The sequence below is a fragment of the Watersipora subatra genome, chromosome 10 (assembly GCF_963576615.1).
Source record: "Watersipora subatra chromosome 10, tzWatSuba1.1, whole genome shotgun sequence".
Taxonomy (NCBI): domain Eukaryota; kingdom Metazoa; phylum Bryozoa; class Gymnolaemata; order Cheilostomatida; family Watersiporidae; genus Watersipora; species Watersipora subatra.
The window spans coordinates 27,376,243-27,394,648 of NC_088717.1; the positions used below are offsets into that span (position 1 = coordinate 27,376,243).

At 37.5% G+C, this 18,406-nt stretch overlaps 1 protein-coding gene across 1 annotated transcript in view; it reads right to left on the reverse strand.

Annotated features, from left to right (window-relative positions):
- The window catches only part of LOC137406527 (lipopolysaccharide-responsive and beige-like anchor protein), a 102,537-nt gene that overhangs the window by 58,905 nt on the left and 25,226 nt on the right, over positions 1-18,406 (reverse strand). The window contains exons 13-24 of the mRNA XM_068093116.1: positions 16,785-16,805; positions 14,710-14,862; positions 13,855-14,026; positions 13,346-13,488; positions 9,609-9,799; positions 7,782-7,975; positions 5,928-6,051; positions 4,362-4,554; positions 3,780-4,048; positions 2,596-2,770; positions 2,107-2,287; positions 1,212-1,363 (exon numbers count right to left, since the gene is read on the reverse strand). Coding sequence (XP_067949217.1) covers positions 1,212-1,363; positions 2,107-2,287; positions 2,596-2,770; positions 3,780-4,048; positions 4,362-4,554; positions 5,928-6,051; positions 7,782-7,975; positions 9,609-9,799; positions 13,346-13,488; positions 13,855-14,026; positions 14,710-14,862; positions 16,785-16,805 — 1,968 coding nt within the window. The remainder of the gene's footprint in view (positions 1-1,211; positions 1,364-2,106; positions 2,288-2,595; positions 2,771-3,779; positions 4,049-4,361; positions 4,555-5,927; positions 6,052-7,781; positions 7,976-9,608; positions 9,800-13,345; positions 13,489-13,854; positions 14,027-14,709; positions 14,863-16,784; positions 16,806-18,406) is intronic.

The following is an 18,406-nucleotide window of genomic DNA, read 5'->3' on the forward strand; positions in this document are numbered from 1 at the left end:
GGAGATGTGTGTTAAGGAGATGTGTGTTAAGGAGATGTGTGTTAAGGAGATGTATGTTAAGGATAAGTATGCCAAGGAGATGTATGTTAAGGAGATGTGTGTTAAGAAGATGTCTGTTAAAAAGATGTGTGTTAAAGAGATGTCTAAAGGGATGTACAATGCTTTGCAGATTATGTTTGACTAGTTTAGTTTTCATTTAGACGTTGATCTTTTCATAACATGTCCAATTCATAGGTTTCACATAGCATGTCCAACTCATAGGTTTCACATTGCATGTCCAATTCATAGGTTTCACATTGCATGTCCAATTCATAGGTTTCACATAGCATGACCAACTCATAGGTTTCACATTGCATGTCCAATTCATAGGTTTCACATTGCATGTCCAATTCATAGGTTTCACATTGCATGTCCAATTCATAGGTTTCACATAGCATGACCAACTCATAGGTTTCACATTGCATGTCCAATTCATAGGTTTCACATTAAATGTCCAATTCATAGGTTTCACATAGCATTTCCAATTCATAGGTTTCACATAGCATTTCTAACTCATAGGTTTCACATTGCATGTCCAATTCATAGGTTTCACATTGCATGTCCAATTCATAGGTTTCACATTGAATGTCCAATTCATAGGTTTCACATTGAATGTCCAATTCATAGGTTTCACATTGCATGCCCAATTCATAGGTTTCACATTGAATGTCCAATTCATAGGTTTCTCATGACTATCAGCTTTGTTGTTAATTGCATTTTTGGAGTAGACCCTATTTTTCCTAAACATTCAAGGCATAGTCTAAAGTGTTACTAGTGAAGGGTAAGTCTAGTTATGTTAGATACGCACCTCAACTCATTACCTGTCAATCTTTGAACTATGGCTAGTACTCACCAAAATTACCAATCACAACAAGAACAACAAATAGAAAGAGGATCGATGAGGCTGGTCATATTAAATAACCAATCATGTTCCTTGATTTATCAACCTGCAACATAACCTAAACAAGCACATAAAATCAATGCATTCATTGTGCAGATTTGCTATGGATTATGTCGAAAATTTCAACTAGTAACGCGCATTCAGTTTACGATTAACAAAACCAAATGAATTGCTTTTCTTGTCTTCCTTTTGGTTACCTTGAATTATTGTGCACTCTTGCTAGTAACCATGAAGCTACTTCACACAGAATAGTATGCGTTATAATACCCACTTGGAGATTGAACTTTGCACCATCTACCAGTGACTTTATTGGGTCTCCACTTCGGTCTCCACCATTTCTAGTTGAGAGCTGAGTTCGTACGGGGGATAAAGAGCCAGTTTCATAACGGCACTCCAGGCAGTTGCGCACAGCCATGGTCAGCACTAGCATATAATAGATGTACTCTGATTAGAAATATGGAGACGATAGTGATATCATGGTCAGCACTGGCATATAATAGATGTACTCTGATTGATAATATGGACACGGTAATGATATCATGGTCAACAATGGCATATAATAAATATATTCTGATTGATAATATGGACACGGTAATGATATCATGGTCAGCACTGGCATATAATATTATAGATGTACTCTGTTTAGGAATATGGAGACGGTAGTGATATCATGGTCAGCACTGGCATATAATAGATGTACTCTGATTGATAATATGGACACGGTAATAATATCATGGTCAGCACTGGCATATAATAGATATATTCCGATTAGACATATGGACAAGGTAGTGATATCATGGTCAGCACTGGCATATAATAGATGTATTCTGATATTCTGATCGGGAATATGGACAAGGTAGTGATATCAAGGTCAACAATGACATATAATAGATGTATTCTGTTCAGGAATATGGACAAGGTAGTGATATCATGGTCAGCACTGGCATATAATAGACGTATTCTGATCAGGAATATGGACAAGGTAGTGATATCATGGTCAGCACTGGCATATAATAGATGTATTCTGATCAGGAATATGGACAAGGTAGTGATATCAAGGTCAACAATGACATATAATAGATGTACTATAATCACCTGGGATAGGAGACATTAAAGAATGAGGTAAGAATAGGAGGTATAAACAAGTTTTAGGCAGGTTGTCATACCTATCCGCAAGCACTGTCGCAGCATGGTGCCAGCAGTCATATTCTTCTCATGCTCAAGGTCATATAGCGAGATGCCACTAGATATAATCATTATGTCAGCCAGGTTCAAGACTCGCTGAAGAAGGGAAACAGACTTCTCTATAGACAGGCCGTAGCCTGGCTCTAGCACATCCACATCGCCCTGTAACATACCAGTACCAACACATGACAGTCAGACTACATAAAAAGCTAAAGATTTCTAACCTATGCCAAACCTACACAAACACATATATTAAAATAGTTCAACACAATGTAAACCCAAAATAGTATGTTAATTTTGCATACATGACCTATTTATTGATCTACTTAATTATTTTATTACCTTTAAAATGTATGTCAATGCCTTAGCACTATCCGCAAAGAAACTGTCACATAAACCATTGTCTATGGCCGATTGTTTAAAAATTAATATTACCATCATACTAGCAAATTAAAGAATATAATACAAACCGAAGAGGTAGTGGCAGCGGAGAGAAGCGGCAGCAAACCCCCTACTGCTGTGATGAGAACATCCGAGAGATTTGAGACAAGGTTAATTGTATTTACTACAAAGGTTGAATTGTCTGGAAGGTTGACAGAGTCAATGAGCTGCTGCTCGTCGCCGCTATAAACAAAAGGTACATAACTCTGCAGGATGTTAACGATGAGAGCGGAACAGTGGCTAGCGCATGACCGTGTTTATGTGAAATTGGAAACTTTACCAGCATGTGTTAGTATTTGTAGGAGGAATGGACGAAGCATTAGCACAAGCTAGTGTTTGCATGAGAGTGGGTCATCGTGTCAGCATCAGTTGGTGCTTGTAAGGACAGAAAATGGCAAAAGGATATACAATGTAGGTGTTTTAGGAGAGTGAGACACTGCATTAGTCATGTTCAAAAAACTGTTATTATTTGAATGTTTTTAATTGATGCAAAATTTACACAAGACAGGTAAGACAAGACAAGGTAATGGGTAGAATTATTGATTAGAGGATAAAATTACATATGCAAGTAGATTTATCGGTTAGGGTTCATAACTTGTTATTCAAAATAAGGATTCAATTTTGGAAGCGTAGAGGTTAATTGGCCTCGAAAGAGAAATGTTTAGAAAGGATAAACATAGTAAATATAAACATGGTAGATATATATACTTGTATGATATTGATTACAGTTTTATTAAGTCAAACACTCCTTCATATACCACAGGTGGTTTTACACCACAGCTTGTCAAGTCAAACACTCCTTCATATACCACAGGTGGTTTTACACCGCAGCTTGTCAAGTCAAACACTCCTTCATATACCACAGGTGGTTTTACACCGCAGCTTGTCAAGTCAAACACTCCTTCATATACCACAGGTGGTTTTACACCGTAGCTTGTCAAGTCAAACACTCCTTCATAGACCACAGTTGGTTTTACACCACAGCTTGTCAAGTCAAACGCTCTTTCATATACCACAGGTGGTTTTACACCGCAGCTTGTCAAGTCAAACACTCCTTCATATACCACAGGTGGTTTTACACCGCAGCTTGTCAAGTCAAACACTTCTTCATATACCACAGGTGGTTTTACACCGCAGCTTGTCAAGTCAAACACTCATTCATATACCACATGTGGTTTTACACCGCAGCTTGTAGTGAGCGATAAAAACAAACCTGCGCCACTTGCGTATTTCTTCTTCGATACTAAATAAAAGGTCGGAGACGAGCATTTGGTGAAGGTGCGACCAGCGAAACTCGGGAACTCTAAATGCAGGAAACTTAGGAACTGAGCTTTCCATGTTAGTAGATACTATCGCATCACTTTTGGGAGTAACGTCATCTGATGACAGTGCTGCTCGCTCTGTAACTTCTTTTGAAGAATTCCTTGCCTGAAAGTCTTTATAGGCCTGGCTCATCTGCTGGGTGAAGTCTTCAAAACTCACCTGACAAAAATGAATCACTGAAGCAATAAAACTCTACTGCAAATATCGTAGATTTGAATAAACAGCACTAAACTGATGAAGAGCAAGATATTTTATTGCTGACAGCCTGCGGCATCTAACACCGTCACCAAGGTACAAGACAATATAAGTATGCGTGTAGTTCAAGCATTTTGTCCAAGCTAAAAGTTATGAAGAGTATATATTCAAAACCAAAAATCTAGATTACAGCCAGAGACAGTGCAACTCTCATATCTACTCATAAAAACCCACATAAAAAGCTACATAAAAGGCCACAGAGGCAAATGAAACTAACTCTAGTATGTAGGATTGAAAGGGTGTCCACCCAGACCCTCCAGCCTCCATACTCAAGACGAATCGCGTGATAGAGAAGCATCCTAAACAGATCCATCACTGTTGCCGAAATTTGCTGCTCGGCAGTACTTTCAGGATAGACAACGGCAAGGGAGAAAAGCCAGTCTTGCCACACAGACATCTGCAGTATTGTTCTACAGAACACATAGTATACTTGCATTAGGTTAAGGCATTAAAATACATAGACATTTATAGTGATATTCCACAGCACATATAGTATCCTTGTATTCATTTACACGACAGAACAACAAGGTTGAACACAGCTGCAGCTCCCACTTCTCTCTAAACATTACTGTCCGACACAAGTACAGTCAACCTTCTACTACTCACAATTGCCTTCATGTTCCTACACCTTCATACACCTGATGTACACTGTCACTGATAGTAAGAAACACCTTGATACACTTGATGTACACTGTCACTGATAGTAAGAAACACCTTGATACACCTGATGTACACTTTTACTGATAGTAAGAAACACCTCGATACACCTGATGTACACTGTCACTGGTAGTAAGAAACAACCCGATACACCTGATGTACACTGTCACTGGTACTAAGAAACACCTTGATACACCTGATGTACACTGATAGAAAGAAACACCTTGATACACCCGAACCAAACAGTCACTGATTTGAAGATGACACATCACATAGCTGTTGCTTATTGTGCACTGTTGTTGGCAACCCTTCAAAGGTTTAGTATGATTCTGCATTGCTTGCTGCTAGCAGAATCACCCTCTGCATGGCCAGATTCAGAAACAGTATGTTAAGGTCTGATGCTCATCCTGTTCCTACCAGTAGCCTTTCAGGGAATTGAACCTGTTGGCCACATGGTCAGGCGCTCCAGACCATTAGACCAGTACTACTGTGTACTTAACAAACAAGCGAGACTAAATAGGAAAGCTACCATAAAACCTCTAATTGAACGCCATGGCGCTCTATTTTTCAACCCTTTTCTTATGGTGGTGGTCAAAAATAGGTGGCGTTCAATTAAGGCTGGTTCACACTATATCGCCGTATTTCGCCCTTGATGCCACAATACTTCAGTGATCGTCGATGGTAACCATGTTCACACTATCACATACCCATCCGCGTTTGCATCAGGAAATACTCTGTGACATTTATTTTTTTAAATTTTCGTGAAGAAACCTTTTTGTTTTCGCATGCGAGAATCAAAAACTAGTCCCGCAGTGACAGTGACTATTATAAACGGATATGAATAAATCACGCTATCCACGATCGTGAATTACCATCGCCGAAATGGTTCACGTTTGAAAGACGGTCATCGATGCTCGGCGAAGCATCGGAAAAGTTTGAGTGATGCAAACTTTCTCGACATGTCTATGATGCTTCGTCGATGAAATTAATTCACGGTTCACATAATCGATGATGAACGCCAAAAGGGAAACGCTGACATAATGTGAACTAGCCTTTAGAGGTTTTATGGTGTATTGTCATAGGGAGAGCAATGTGTTGTAAAGCTTTGTTAAGGCCGCATATATACCTGCGATTATCCTCACTGCTTTCACACAGACAAATAAGGTCCTCAAGGAAAATTCTCTTCACTTTTTCAGCCTCTTCACAGGGCTTGGATTGACGCAGAGCTTTGGCCACAACCTTCAGAATTCCTGTGAGTCACACTAATGCATTATTTACCAAGTAGCATTGCTCATAATCTAATTTAATCAATTCTACATTGCTATTCAATTGTTCAAAAGCAAAAAGAAAAATTAGTTAGAGCCTAAAGAAATATGGCAGCCTGCATTCTTCACCTAAAATTCTTCATCTACGAAGTAGAGAAGCAGAAGCAGTATGTTGTATGACGTAGCTTCTCTAAGTGTTTGCACAGAGAGAAAGTCACCAAAGGAAGACTTGAGATTTTACAGGTCGATGTGGATGCTATACTGATGTGGCAAAGATATTTCAGATGACATCAACACATTTGGAGAACTTTTGCATCGCTGGAGTATCAGCAGCAAACTCTGTTATTTGACACTTGTTCACTTTTTAAGTGTTTTAAATAATAACAACCCTGTGATGTCGATGATTCATTTCATGATTGAAGTAGAGAACTGTTAAACGAAGCCTTAAATGGATAGCTACACCAAACTGTATTATCGAAGAAGCAAACTTTGACGCATATGCTTCCATACGCATACACCAGTAAACCCGCTAAAGCATCCCGCTGAACATCATTGCCCCTGCTGAACATCATTGCCTCCGCTGAACATCATTGAGTCCGCTGAACATCATTGCCTCCGCTGAACATCAGCGCCCCTGTTGAACATCAGTGCCCCTGCTGGACATCAGTGCCGCTACTGAGCACCAGGGCCCTCTGCTGAACATTAGTGCCCCTGCTGAACATCATTGCCTCCTGCTGAACATCATTACCTCCTGCTGAACATCAGTGCCTCCTGCTGAACATCAGTGCCCCCTGTTGAACATCAGTGCCCCCTGCTGAACATCAGCGCCCCCTGCTGAACATCAGCGCCCCCTGCTGAACATCAGCGCCCTCTGCTGAACATCAGCGCCCCCGCTGAACCTTGGCGCCCCCGCTGAACATCGTCGCCCCCCGCTGAACATCAGTGGCCCCTGTTGAACATCAGCGCTCCAGCTGAACATCAGTGGCCCTGCTGAACATCAGTGCCCCTGCTGAACATCAGTGCCCCCGCTGAACATCAGTGCCCCTACTGAACATCAGTGTCCTTGCTGAACATCAGCGCCCCTGCTGAACATCAGTGCCCCTGCTGAACATTAGTGCGTAGACAAAAGTAGATGATTTGAAAATTTCCACCACTTAAAGAGTTACTGCCAATCGTATAAACAATTTAATAGTGTAATAGCGATTTATCTCACACCTGCCAATTTTCAGAGTGAACGATGGTGATTGTGAGCGTCCTTTTAGTTTTGTCATACACTCATTCCATGACCTTTCATGCACATTCATGAAATAAATGTTTCTAATTACTGTAAACACAAAACAGTTTCTTTTAAATTAAAATACACAAAAAACTATTAACAAAAATTTACAAGTTTTCTTTTTACATAATAATGTCGCAATATATTGTGAATCGTCTATAAATAAACACTAAATACACTCCATAAATAGACGATTCGCAATACATCGCAAATTTATTCGGTATTGCAAATTTTCGATATCAAATTGTCTCATAATTTTTAGAAACCATCAAGCTCCGCTTAAATGTAGTCTATTGCACATATAAAAATTTGTTTCAAACTAAGACATCAAAATTTCATTATAAATTAATGCAGCCAGGCGAATTATAACAAGGCTGTCAATATAACACTGCCAATATCCGTGGCTAAAGAACTGAAATATGTGAAGTGGTGACCTTACCTGAATTCTGAATGGTAATCTCTTGTCCATTGAATTTAGGGTGAACATCAGTGATGATCTGGTGGGCCATGCGCTCAACGAGTATCTCAAAGAGCACATTATATATGTTCATGCTGAGGTAACCGCTCGTCTCCAAGAGCTTCACTCCTATCAGGGAGAAGAGGTTGAACTTGTCCATGCATTCTGCCTTCCGCCTGTGACACCAAGCAGTGCAAGTCACTAGCAGACAACCATGATTGACTCTTGACGCCTGTGACATCAAGCAGTGCAAGTCACTAGCAGACAACCATGATTGACTCTTGACGCCTGTGACATCAAGCAGTGCAAGTCATTAGCGGACAACCATGATTGACTCTTCCACATGAATGATATGTTCAACACGATGCTTATATAACAAAGTGATTGCAATGTATATTTCTATGAAAACAAGCAGATAAATACTTCGGTTCTATTGCTGAGATATTCCGTTCTTCCCCTAACCGATCTTAATGCCATCATCCTGTCTTAAGTATATACGATAAATAACATCAAAATCGTTAATCATAAAAAAGACAAGGTGATTCAATAATGTTTTTACATCGCATGAAGTTTATGAAAGTAATGCAAAGATAAATAGGAACGTGGTAGAAGTTTCTGTCTACAGTTTAGGAAAGACTGCTTACTTGAGGATGCATAGCCTCAGGCACCCTGTGCACAATTTCGGGTAATAGGCTCCCTTGCACACTGCTACGATATACTTGCTTTATGTTACTATGAATTGCTACTGTAATTCTGTAATTACTCAGCGAACTAATTCGAACTGAAATTTTTATGATCGCTCTTGGGACAAGTCATCCATCTGGCTCGCACCAGAATGGACAACCCTCCTGCAGTTTATCACTTGCGTGAAAGAACAGTAGTGCTTAATATGTTACTAGTTAGATTTGGTAATCGTAATTTAAATATTGAGTTTTGGAAGTCAAAGGTAATTGTAAGAATAATGACATTGCATTATTGGGATAAAAACAAGATAAAGCATACCTTGTTTTTATCCCAATACAACATACAGTCGTGTACGGTTAAAACAATATTGTATACAATATTGTTTTTACCGTACACGACTGTATGTTTTTACCATATACAGTGAGTAAGGCACAACGGTACCTAACCTGTATGGTAATGTTAACGATATATACTTTACATGGCTTGCTGAACATTCAAGTGGTTATCAGAATATGAGATCAGTTAAGCGCAGCTAGTTGGCCTCATCTGGTCTAGCCAAATTGCGTGGTACATGGGTTTTAGTTGGTGTATGCGTGCGTACATGTGTACGAATACTGCATATGCATGTTCGTGTAATACATGCATATGCAGTATTGGTGAATAAGGGTTGATGAATATAACTTTGTTATATCATAGTTACTGATTTATGCACTCTGCACCCAATGAGCCTATCATTGTTACTGATTTATGCACTCTGCACCCAATGAGCCTATCAACAAGCAAAGTCTTTACTGTGGTTTGATCCATTTTATGAACAGATTTTTCTTTCTAGTAATTGGCTGATTTTCTTCAATGGCATGTAAATCTTTTTTCCGTTGGAACAATAATATAATGTTTAGTAGTCAAAGGATATGCTATGTGTCAGCACTATGTGTCACACGACACTACGTGTCAGCTATGCCTATTATTGGTACATGTAGCCACAGGATGTGTCTGCACTGCGTGATAAATATGGTAATATAATTTTAATTTGTTAAGATTTGTTAGCTGCTCAGCATTTCCTGACCAAGGGGCTGAATGGATGAATAGGACTTTTAAGAATCCACGAATTGTATACAAACCCACCGGGACGTACTCCTAGACAAAAAGTGACCGAGAAGTTTGAGTGCCTGTATCCTGACAGCCTCATTCTCGGAGGAGAGAAGTTTGAAGACAACCCTCAGGCCATTTTTTCCATCAAACAAAGGAACCATGGATGACGGGAGGTGTATCATAAACAGAACCGCAAGGTGAAGCACGTCAAACAAGTTCTCAGGCTACAATGAGTGATGTAACAGTGGAAGGTTATCGATTAAAAATAACAGCTGAGCAAAACCTGAAATTGAGTAAAGGGTTGAGTTAGGCTGACACTTGAGACACACTTTAAAACCTGGGATTGAGTAAAGGGTTGAGTTAGGCTGACACTTGAGACACACTTTAATACCTGGGATTGCGTCAAGGGTTGAGTTAGGCCTACACTTGAGACACACTTTAAAACCTGGGATTGAGTAAAGGGTTGTGTTAGGCTGACGCTTGAGATACACTTTAAAACCTGAGATTAAGTAAAGGGTTGAGTTAGGCTGACACTCGAAACACACTTTAAAGGACTAAACACAGATGCGTTTACACCAGGCCAATTTGTCGGAGTTGTGTTTTCTCTGAGAGAGTCGGAATTGATAAGGCTGCTAGTCTGTTTATATTTTTAATCCGTTGTTGCAAAGAGTTCAAACCGACTCAAACTCTGACTGTATAGAACCTGTCGCCATTTTTAGCCAAAGAAATACAACATATAAATCCATTCCATTTTGAACACTTATCAGCATAAACACAAAAGTTAGTCACTCCAATACCACACGTCATGTACATGTGTGTATAATAATCTGTGTGTAATAACTAAAGCTATTAGTAATAACTAATTGGTATTGATTTTAAATCATTGGTGTAAACGCACCAAATGCTGTTATTGCTATTTTAACTGATCCTTTGGAAGAACAGAATATATCGCCCGTTGTATTTGGGGCGCAATTGTGAGATATGATTGGTCAGATCTGTGTTGTATTCCGTCAAAGACAGGCGTCAAAATTGGACAAATATAATATGCAGCATTTCACCGATCTTGTGTCGAAGACTGAGACAAAGCTGTTTTTACAACCATTGTTCATTTTACGCTAAACCGACTATGTCGGCGTGGAAGCAACTCCGGTAAATCGGGCTAGTGTAAACACACCTTTAGTAGTCAACATAGAGTAAAAAGACATTCACCAACCAGTAATGTTTAGTCATCCCATTTGGAATGGATATTTGTAACTTTAGAAATTAAGTAGGTAACACTGATGCAGAGCTAGAGTCAGGGATGCTCAGCGTGAGAATGTGTAGATATGACAATAGATGTATCGCATATAACTAGTTTCATTAAAATCGTATAAGAGTTACCACTGACATTTCATCTATGAATTATGAAACAACTATGCCATTTTTGAAAACATAAATTTGTACGTAGTCAGTGGTATAAGGTGGGTTGGTAGACAATAACCTTTTTGTTAAAATCATATAAAATAAAGGTTATTGACACTGTTCATTCGTAAATCTATCTATATACATCAATCTCAAAGTTTGTCATTATCTGTTCGGATATCTGCTTGTCCAGTCATAGCTAGTAAAACTTTGGAATGAAAAGCTCGCTACGTGCTGGATTTGAACACACTGAGATTGCAATCGCAAGTTTTCAACTACGCATTTAACCACTGAGCTACACAGTCCTTGAAATTATCTAGTTGTTATCATATAATGTATACCCTATTGATATTTAGTTAGTATATATATATTATAAATATATATTAGTATACCGTATTAATTGATACATTGCGCCCACGTGTTACGATTCTCCTGTTCTCAAATATTTTTTGCCCAACTCTATGAAAAACGATGCTTTTTCATTATTTTTTCGTTGGGCGTTATGTAGCGTTATGCTAACGATGAATTTTTTCAATTCAGCGTTATTCGTTAGGATAAAAAAGGATTCGCAAACAAATAAGTTATAACATTTTAATTAAAAGTTTGAAGTGTACTGAAATACATACTAAAACTTCCTTTAAGTATGCGTTTAGTGAGCTAAAGTCATTTAAATTAGACTCGGCGTTTATGTTACTTTACGTTTATGGTCTTTTCTGTCTTGAAGGTAAGAACTCTGCACATGGTACATTGTAATGTTACAACTTCTTGCAGATCAGAACCACAAAATGCACTAAAGTTATTGTAGGTAAATATAGTTACTAAGGTTAACATATTGTTTTGTTACTATTTTTTAATGATGATGATTTTGATGATTTTTACAGGAGGTGTTTGTTTGCTTTAGATAATTACTGTGGGTTTCTATACCACTCCATGAAATTTTAAAGTTACTATTGTTTGACAAAGTTCTTGAACCTTCGCAGTTGTTTTACTTTTTTTTCAATTCATTTGAACTGCACAAAAAAACACTTTTCTCATGATAAGAGGTTTAAAAGTTAGAATGGTAAAGGCTGTATATGTTGAATTAAAATATATTTTTTGTTCAAATACTTTTTAATTACTCAAGGCAATGCCGGGCATTCACCTAGTATACAGGCAAACACGGATAACTCAAACTTCACGGGACTGAGCGAATGTGTTCGAGTTATCAGAGCGTTCAAATTATCAGAGCACTGTCAAGAGTGCGTATATTTACCACGAGATACATGTACATATACAAACCATATACAAATCAAAAGAATAGATGGCGTGTTGCAAATTAAAGAGTCTTTCATGTAAAGTTTTAAAATTTTTTATCAGAAAGTATAGATAATTGTTCTATCACTTGAGATTTGTTTGTTGTTTTAGGTGATGTGACTGCCAGGACGTTTTCAGATTAAAATTGGCAAAATTTGATCGCTGTTGAAACGCTCATAAAAAGACATTTTTCTTCTAAGCGTTTTCACCAAGATCAATTTAGCCGCTTTTCCTTTTTAAGTTTATCCGAAGGTTTTTAGGCTTTTCCTTTGCTTTCGGGAGGCCATCGCAGGGCGAACGTCTAGTAAAATTAGATCTTTTTCAAACCTTTAGAAAAGTCGTTAACAAAAATATTTTGCCGATGGTGGTAATAATGACGCCTAAGAACTACTAAAACTTGATGATTATCTCTATGGCTTGGAAGAAAGTTAAATTCTTAAGTGATAACAACCGTCTCAATAGCTGTTGAGCAAAAACTGTTCGAGTTACTGATGCCAAATTCGAGTTATCTAAAGAAATCTATCATTGCGTGGGAACGGACCTAACAAATCCGTTCGAGTTAACAATGTTGTGTTCAAGCTATCCGTTGGCAAGTTATCCGTGTTTGCCAGTATATATAAATGTGAGGTTCCGACTGTCCAGATATAGAGATAAAGTTTTAGTAACAAAAATCCTTTTCGCAGAAGATTCATTCTCGAAACCACCAGTTCTGGAAGCATCGAGCTTACCCTTTAGACTACACCGTCAACTGAGCATAATAATCAATAATAGTGAAGATATTTATTACATCAGTTAAAATACACATAATGATGTGTCGTCACACATAACGATTACCATCGGGCCTCACAGCTTCACTAGGTGAATACCCAGCATTGATCAAGTAATAAAAACAGCTTGTAAACAGTTGAAGGTAGTGTAATGTAAAGGTAATGTAGGTAAGGGAGTGTATATGTAGGTAATGTTATGTTTGTAGGCTATTTTTATTACTTGTGCAACACGGTGCATTCAACTACATGTAATTTATGTCTATAGTTAAAGTGTAACAAGATGATAAGAATGAGAAGAGAACTGCTTACCTCATTGACTGTAGAGATGAAATTGAGCAGGCACTGGAGTTCATCTTCGAGAATGCCACCAGATGTAGTGATGACCCGGTCTATGAAGGCTAGCATAAGACCTCGCAGCTCTATCACCTCATTTTTGCTCGGCCTCGCTTTCACTGTCAAAAAATCTTAGCTTATTTTTTCATCATGGCATTTAGACCTTGTATACTCTATTCTTAGTATTATTTGCGGTCTATAATTCAAAGACAACAGTCTGCATGAAGCTTTACGTATGATATGATTGCTTTTTATGATTTATCACATCGACAGTCTTCGAAAATAATATAAAATGGGTTTCAACTCCATGCGGAAATAGGTGAGCAATTTACCATAGCAATTTACCTAGTACCCAAATCTATATGGATTTAGTTTGAAACAGTACAAAACTTTATACAAAATTTTTAACCTCAAACCTTTATGAAACTATATGCATCATTATCAAAGTTATAGTTGATATATGCATTGTCAAGCACTAGTCTCACCAGTTCCCTTTGGCTTGATACCACTGAGTGGCTCTGGATTCACAACCCAGTAATAATGCTTGATGGAGTGCATGAGTTGCAATATGGTGCTCACTCTGCGCAGTGGGTTTGTATGAAAAGGTACGAGGATGATGTATTCCGTGGCCAGGTACTCATAGAGCATTAGTTGAACCTGTAATGATGAAAACTGAGATTCAACTGTAGTACCTGCCATCAAGTGTAGTAATGTAACAGCATCAAAAGCCTATACAGTCAACCCTCAACTTACTTACTATCATTTCAATGTGCAAAGTTTTCCACACATGTGAAATTTGCCAAAAGATTTGACACTACATAAAGAGCATGTTACGATATACGTATTTCATATATTTTTCAAAACATTGTGGCTATGTGAATCAATACATATATACAAAGATTTCCTTTAAACATTCTGGTTGCTTGAATAATATTGACAGCGTCTTATACCTTCCTTTTTTAGCTTAAAGATTATAGATCCTAGATGACCAGTACAAATTATAGATCCTAGATGACCAGTAGAATTATAGATCCTAAACGACCAGTGGAAATTATAGATCCTAGATGACCATTACAAATTATAGATCCCAGATGACCAGTACAAATTATAGATCTTAGATGACCAGTAGAAATTATAGATCCTAGATGATCAGTACAAATTATAGATCCCAGATGACCAGTAGAAATAATAGATCCTAGATGACCAGTACAAATAATAGTAATCGTGAAGAAGATCATGAACAAAGCTGTCCTTAAAATTACAACAGAATATAAAAAACATGTGAGCACAACATGATTGGAGGGTTCACCACTAATTACTATAAAAATAAGGCATCTCACCTGTGGGTCAGCATGAATCCAAAGTGAAGGGTTGAACAAAAGATGGTCTGTGATGTGTCTGACTAGGATCTTAGCAGCAGGCATGAGGTTAAAGTGCTTGATTAGTCTCTTGATACAGAAGACTGTGTGAGAGGTGAGGTGCTGTGGAGAAGCCTGCAATAGAGGTACCACATTAGTAGACTCTCATAAATGACCTCAATTCTCTCATGTACAGCAGTAGTACACTCTCATAGACACCTGAATTCTCTTATGTACAGTAATGATACATCTTGATTAACACCAGAATTGTCTAATGCATAGCTTTAGTACCTGAACTATTTCTATCCACTAATACAACAACAACACTGTAAAATCAAATAATGCAAAAATCAGGACACAAAAAATACCCGGGTTGCATAAGAAGACAACTCCTTCCATGAGTATGCCAGCGGCGCATGCAAAAGTTATCTACCAAATATCTTCTTTATTAATTTTCCACACTCAAACTTTCCTTTCCGACACATTCAGCTGCTCTCTTTTCCTGGTTTTATCTCCTTTATTTTACTGGTGTTGATGTCTAAAATTCTTCATTATTGGAATGGACGATCTCCCAAAAAAAACTTCTTGAAGTTGTTTCTGTCCTAATTGGCCTTTATTTTGAATTTACCAAAATAGGTTTCAAATACTGGCACGATGTTTTTTTCAGGCTTGCCTTTCTCCTACATTTATTATTTATACTACCTTGTTCTCTGGTTTACAAGTACTGAAAACCCAACAAAATATACTAACGAGGGTGTTTTCGCAAACTAAAAATGGCATTATCTGATATAAAACATTCATGACAGTGTGGAGCTATAAACAGTAGTTAAGGCCAGTTATTTACACTCTAAGAAAAATGCATTGGCTTAAGTATTTTTCGAAATTATGGTTTATCTCAATATGCAATGAGATAGTACATGTATGTACTCGTCACTTGGTACACCATAATATTATACAATTCTAATCAATACTTCAATATCTGCAAAATCTAAACACAAATGGATAAGCACTTTAGATAATTTAGTTGCTTGCGCTCCTCAATCTATATATATATCTATTTCTTAAAGTGTGTGTGTGTGTGCGTGCGTATGTGTCTCTGGCCTATAGCGCACGCAGATTATTTTACCAATGTGGCCACGCGTTACGACGCCCCTGTTAAGAAATATTTCTCGTAAGGTTCTATATCTGGGGTAAAGGCCGATTCTTCTCCTGCGGACAATTATATTGTCTCCATGGGAAGAGCCTCGACATTACCTCCCCGTTCATTCAGACAAAGACAGTACGATATCTCATTTTTACATCTGTACCGGTATTGAGAGGTACCAGTATCATCGTATTCAAAGTTTTGATGGATAGCTTCTGGTGGAACAATAAGCTTTTTTATACACACACATTTCCATGCAAGAATTACTATTATTAATTTTACATATTCATGATTTTTATTTTGTTTTCTCAGTTTGGATTGATTGTATAATTAACGAAATCATCTTTTATTGTAATCGTAGCAAAACCAACTTAATTTAACCATTTCTTGCGAATCATTTCACATTTACACCTAAACTTTTTTATAGTTGTTTAATTTTTTTTAAATTATTTGATCTGCACGAAACATTTTCCTCATGATATGAAATTTAAAAGTAGTTTGACAAAGTTTGAAAACCTTTACAGTTACTTTTATTTTCTCTCTTAAATTATTCCAATTACACAAAACACTTTTCTTATAATATGTAGTTTGAAAGTTAGAGTGGCTAATGTTGTTACATGTTAAATACATATCAATTTTCGGTCCAAAGAATTGTTTATTACCCGGGCAACACCGGGAAGCACAGCTAGTTGCTTATAGTTTTGATGGATAGCCTACGTAGCACCAGCTAAGAACATAAAATAATGGCTTAATATGGCCTGGGAAGAGAAATACTCAATGCAGTTTCACATAAACTAAAAAGCGAGCACGGCATGCTTTAGTGGGGGAAGGAGGGGGTCTATTAGACTATTAGTACAGCTAGTTGCAGATGCGGTACAGCTAGGTACAGATGAGATGCTACTAGCTTACTCACCAGTGCAGAACGAGAAGCTTTCTAAGAAACACAGAGAGCGCCTAAATATACTTGTTAGACACAAAACAAAACTTGTCCAAAAAAGATATCATTAAGGAAAATGATGGAAGTAACTAGTATTGGAGCTAACAGTTCATGGTAGAAGAATTGCTATGAACAACATGCAACTATATAAACTAACACTTGATTAACACATCACAACACATCAATAACGCAACAAACAGGTTTGATGGAAATTGTACTTTAGAAGAGAACGCAACTCTTCACAAGAAGGAAGCAACTCTTTACATAGAACAATTTAGCTAAAAAAGAATGGCTTAATGTAGACCAATTACTAGGCGCTGTCCATTAAATAATAGTGCAGCTGTCGTTATGATAAATGAGATGAAATTAAATGCTGTTTATATTATTGCTTTGTTTCTACAAAAAGGAAAGCTATATTTCAAATTGAAAACTGATGGCCAATTAAAGGTTAACTGACTGCACAAATTTTTATTGCATGAAAATTAGCAAGTAACACGACAAAATGGTGTTGAATAACATTTGTGCTGCCGACTAAATACCATGCTTTATCAACATGTTTACATCATGAAAATGGACAAAAAATATTCACGATCTTTGCAGAATATTAACCGGAAACATTAGCAGTGCTATATAATCATATACGAGTTGCTTGTTTGTTGAAAGCATGAAAGCAGAGCTTGGGTTGATAGAGCTTAGCAGATCAATTCCGGTAATAGCTAAGTTTTACAGACAATTTTTCAAATGTTCCATTTGTGTGAAATAAGAATACCTTACTAGCGCACTCCACAGGATGTACGCATAAGCCAATTGAAGTAATTCTATAACCACCACCCATAAGTTATATATAATAGGACACAAATACAGTGCAAACGTTCTCGGTATTTGCGCGGTATTTTCGCAATTTGCTTTGCCCTTGCATGATAATTATCTGCCGTGTTAGGTAATTATAACAACATAGAGTGAGCGAACAGTTGGAGAAAATGTTTGAAAATAGCAGCCAACAAAAGTGCGTTGTCTGGCGGTCTCGCATTGGCTAATTGTTAACATTGACACCAGAATTCATGAGACGGTACATTGCCAAAAAATGCCAGCATTGTATCATAGTTTGGAGCATCCCTAGCATTATATCATAGTTTGGAGTATCCCTAGCATTATATCAATGTTTGGAGCATCCCTAGCATTATATAATAGTTTGGAGCATCCCTAGCATTATATCATAATTTGGAGCATCCCTAGCATTATATCATAGTTTGGAACATCCCTAGCATTATATCATAGTTTGGAGTATCCCTAGCATTATATAATAGTTTGGAGTATCCCTAGCATTATATAATAGTTTGGAGCATCCATAGCATTATATCATAGTTTGGAGCATCCATAGCATTATATCATAGTTTGGAGCATCCCTAGCATTATATCATAGATTGGAGCATCCCTAGCATTATATCATAGTTTGGAGTATCCCTAGCATTATATAATAGTTTGGAGCATCCCTAGCATTATATCATAGTTTGGAGCATCCATAGCATTATATCATAGTTTGGAGCATCCCTAGCATTATATCATAGATTGGAGCATCCCTAGCATTATATCATAGT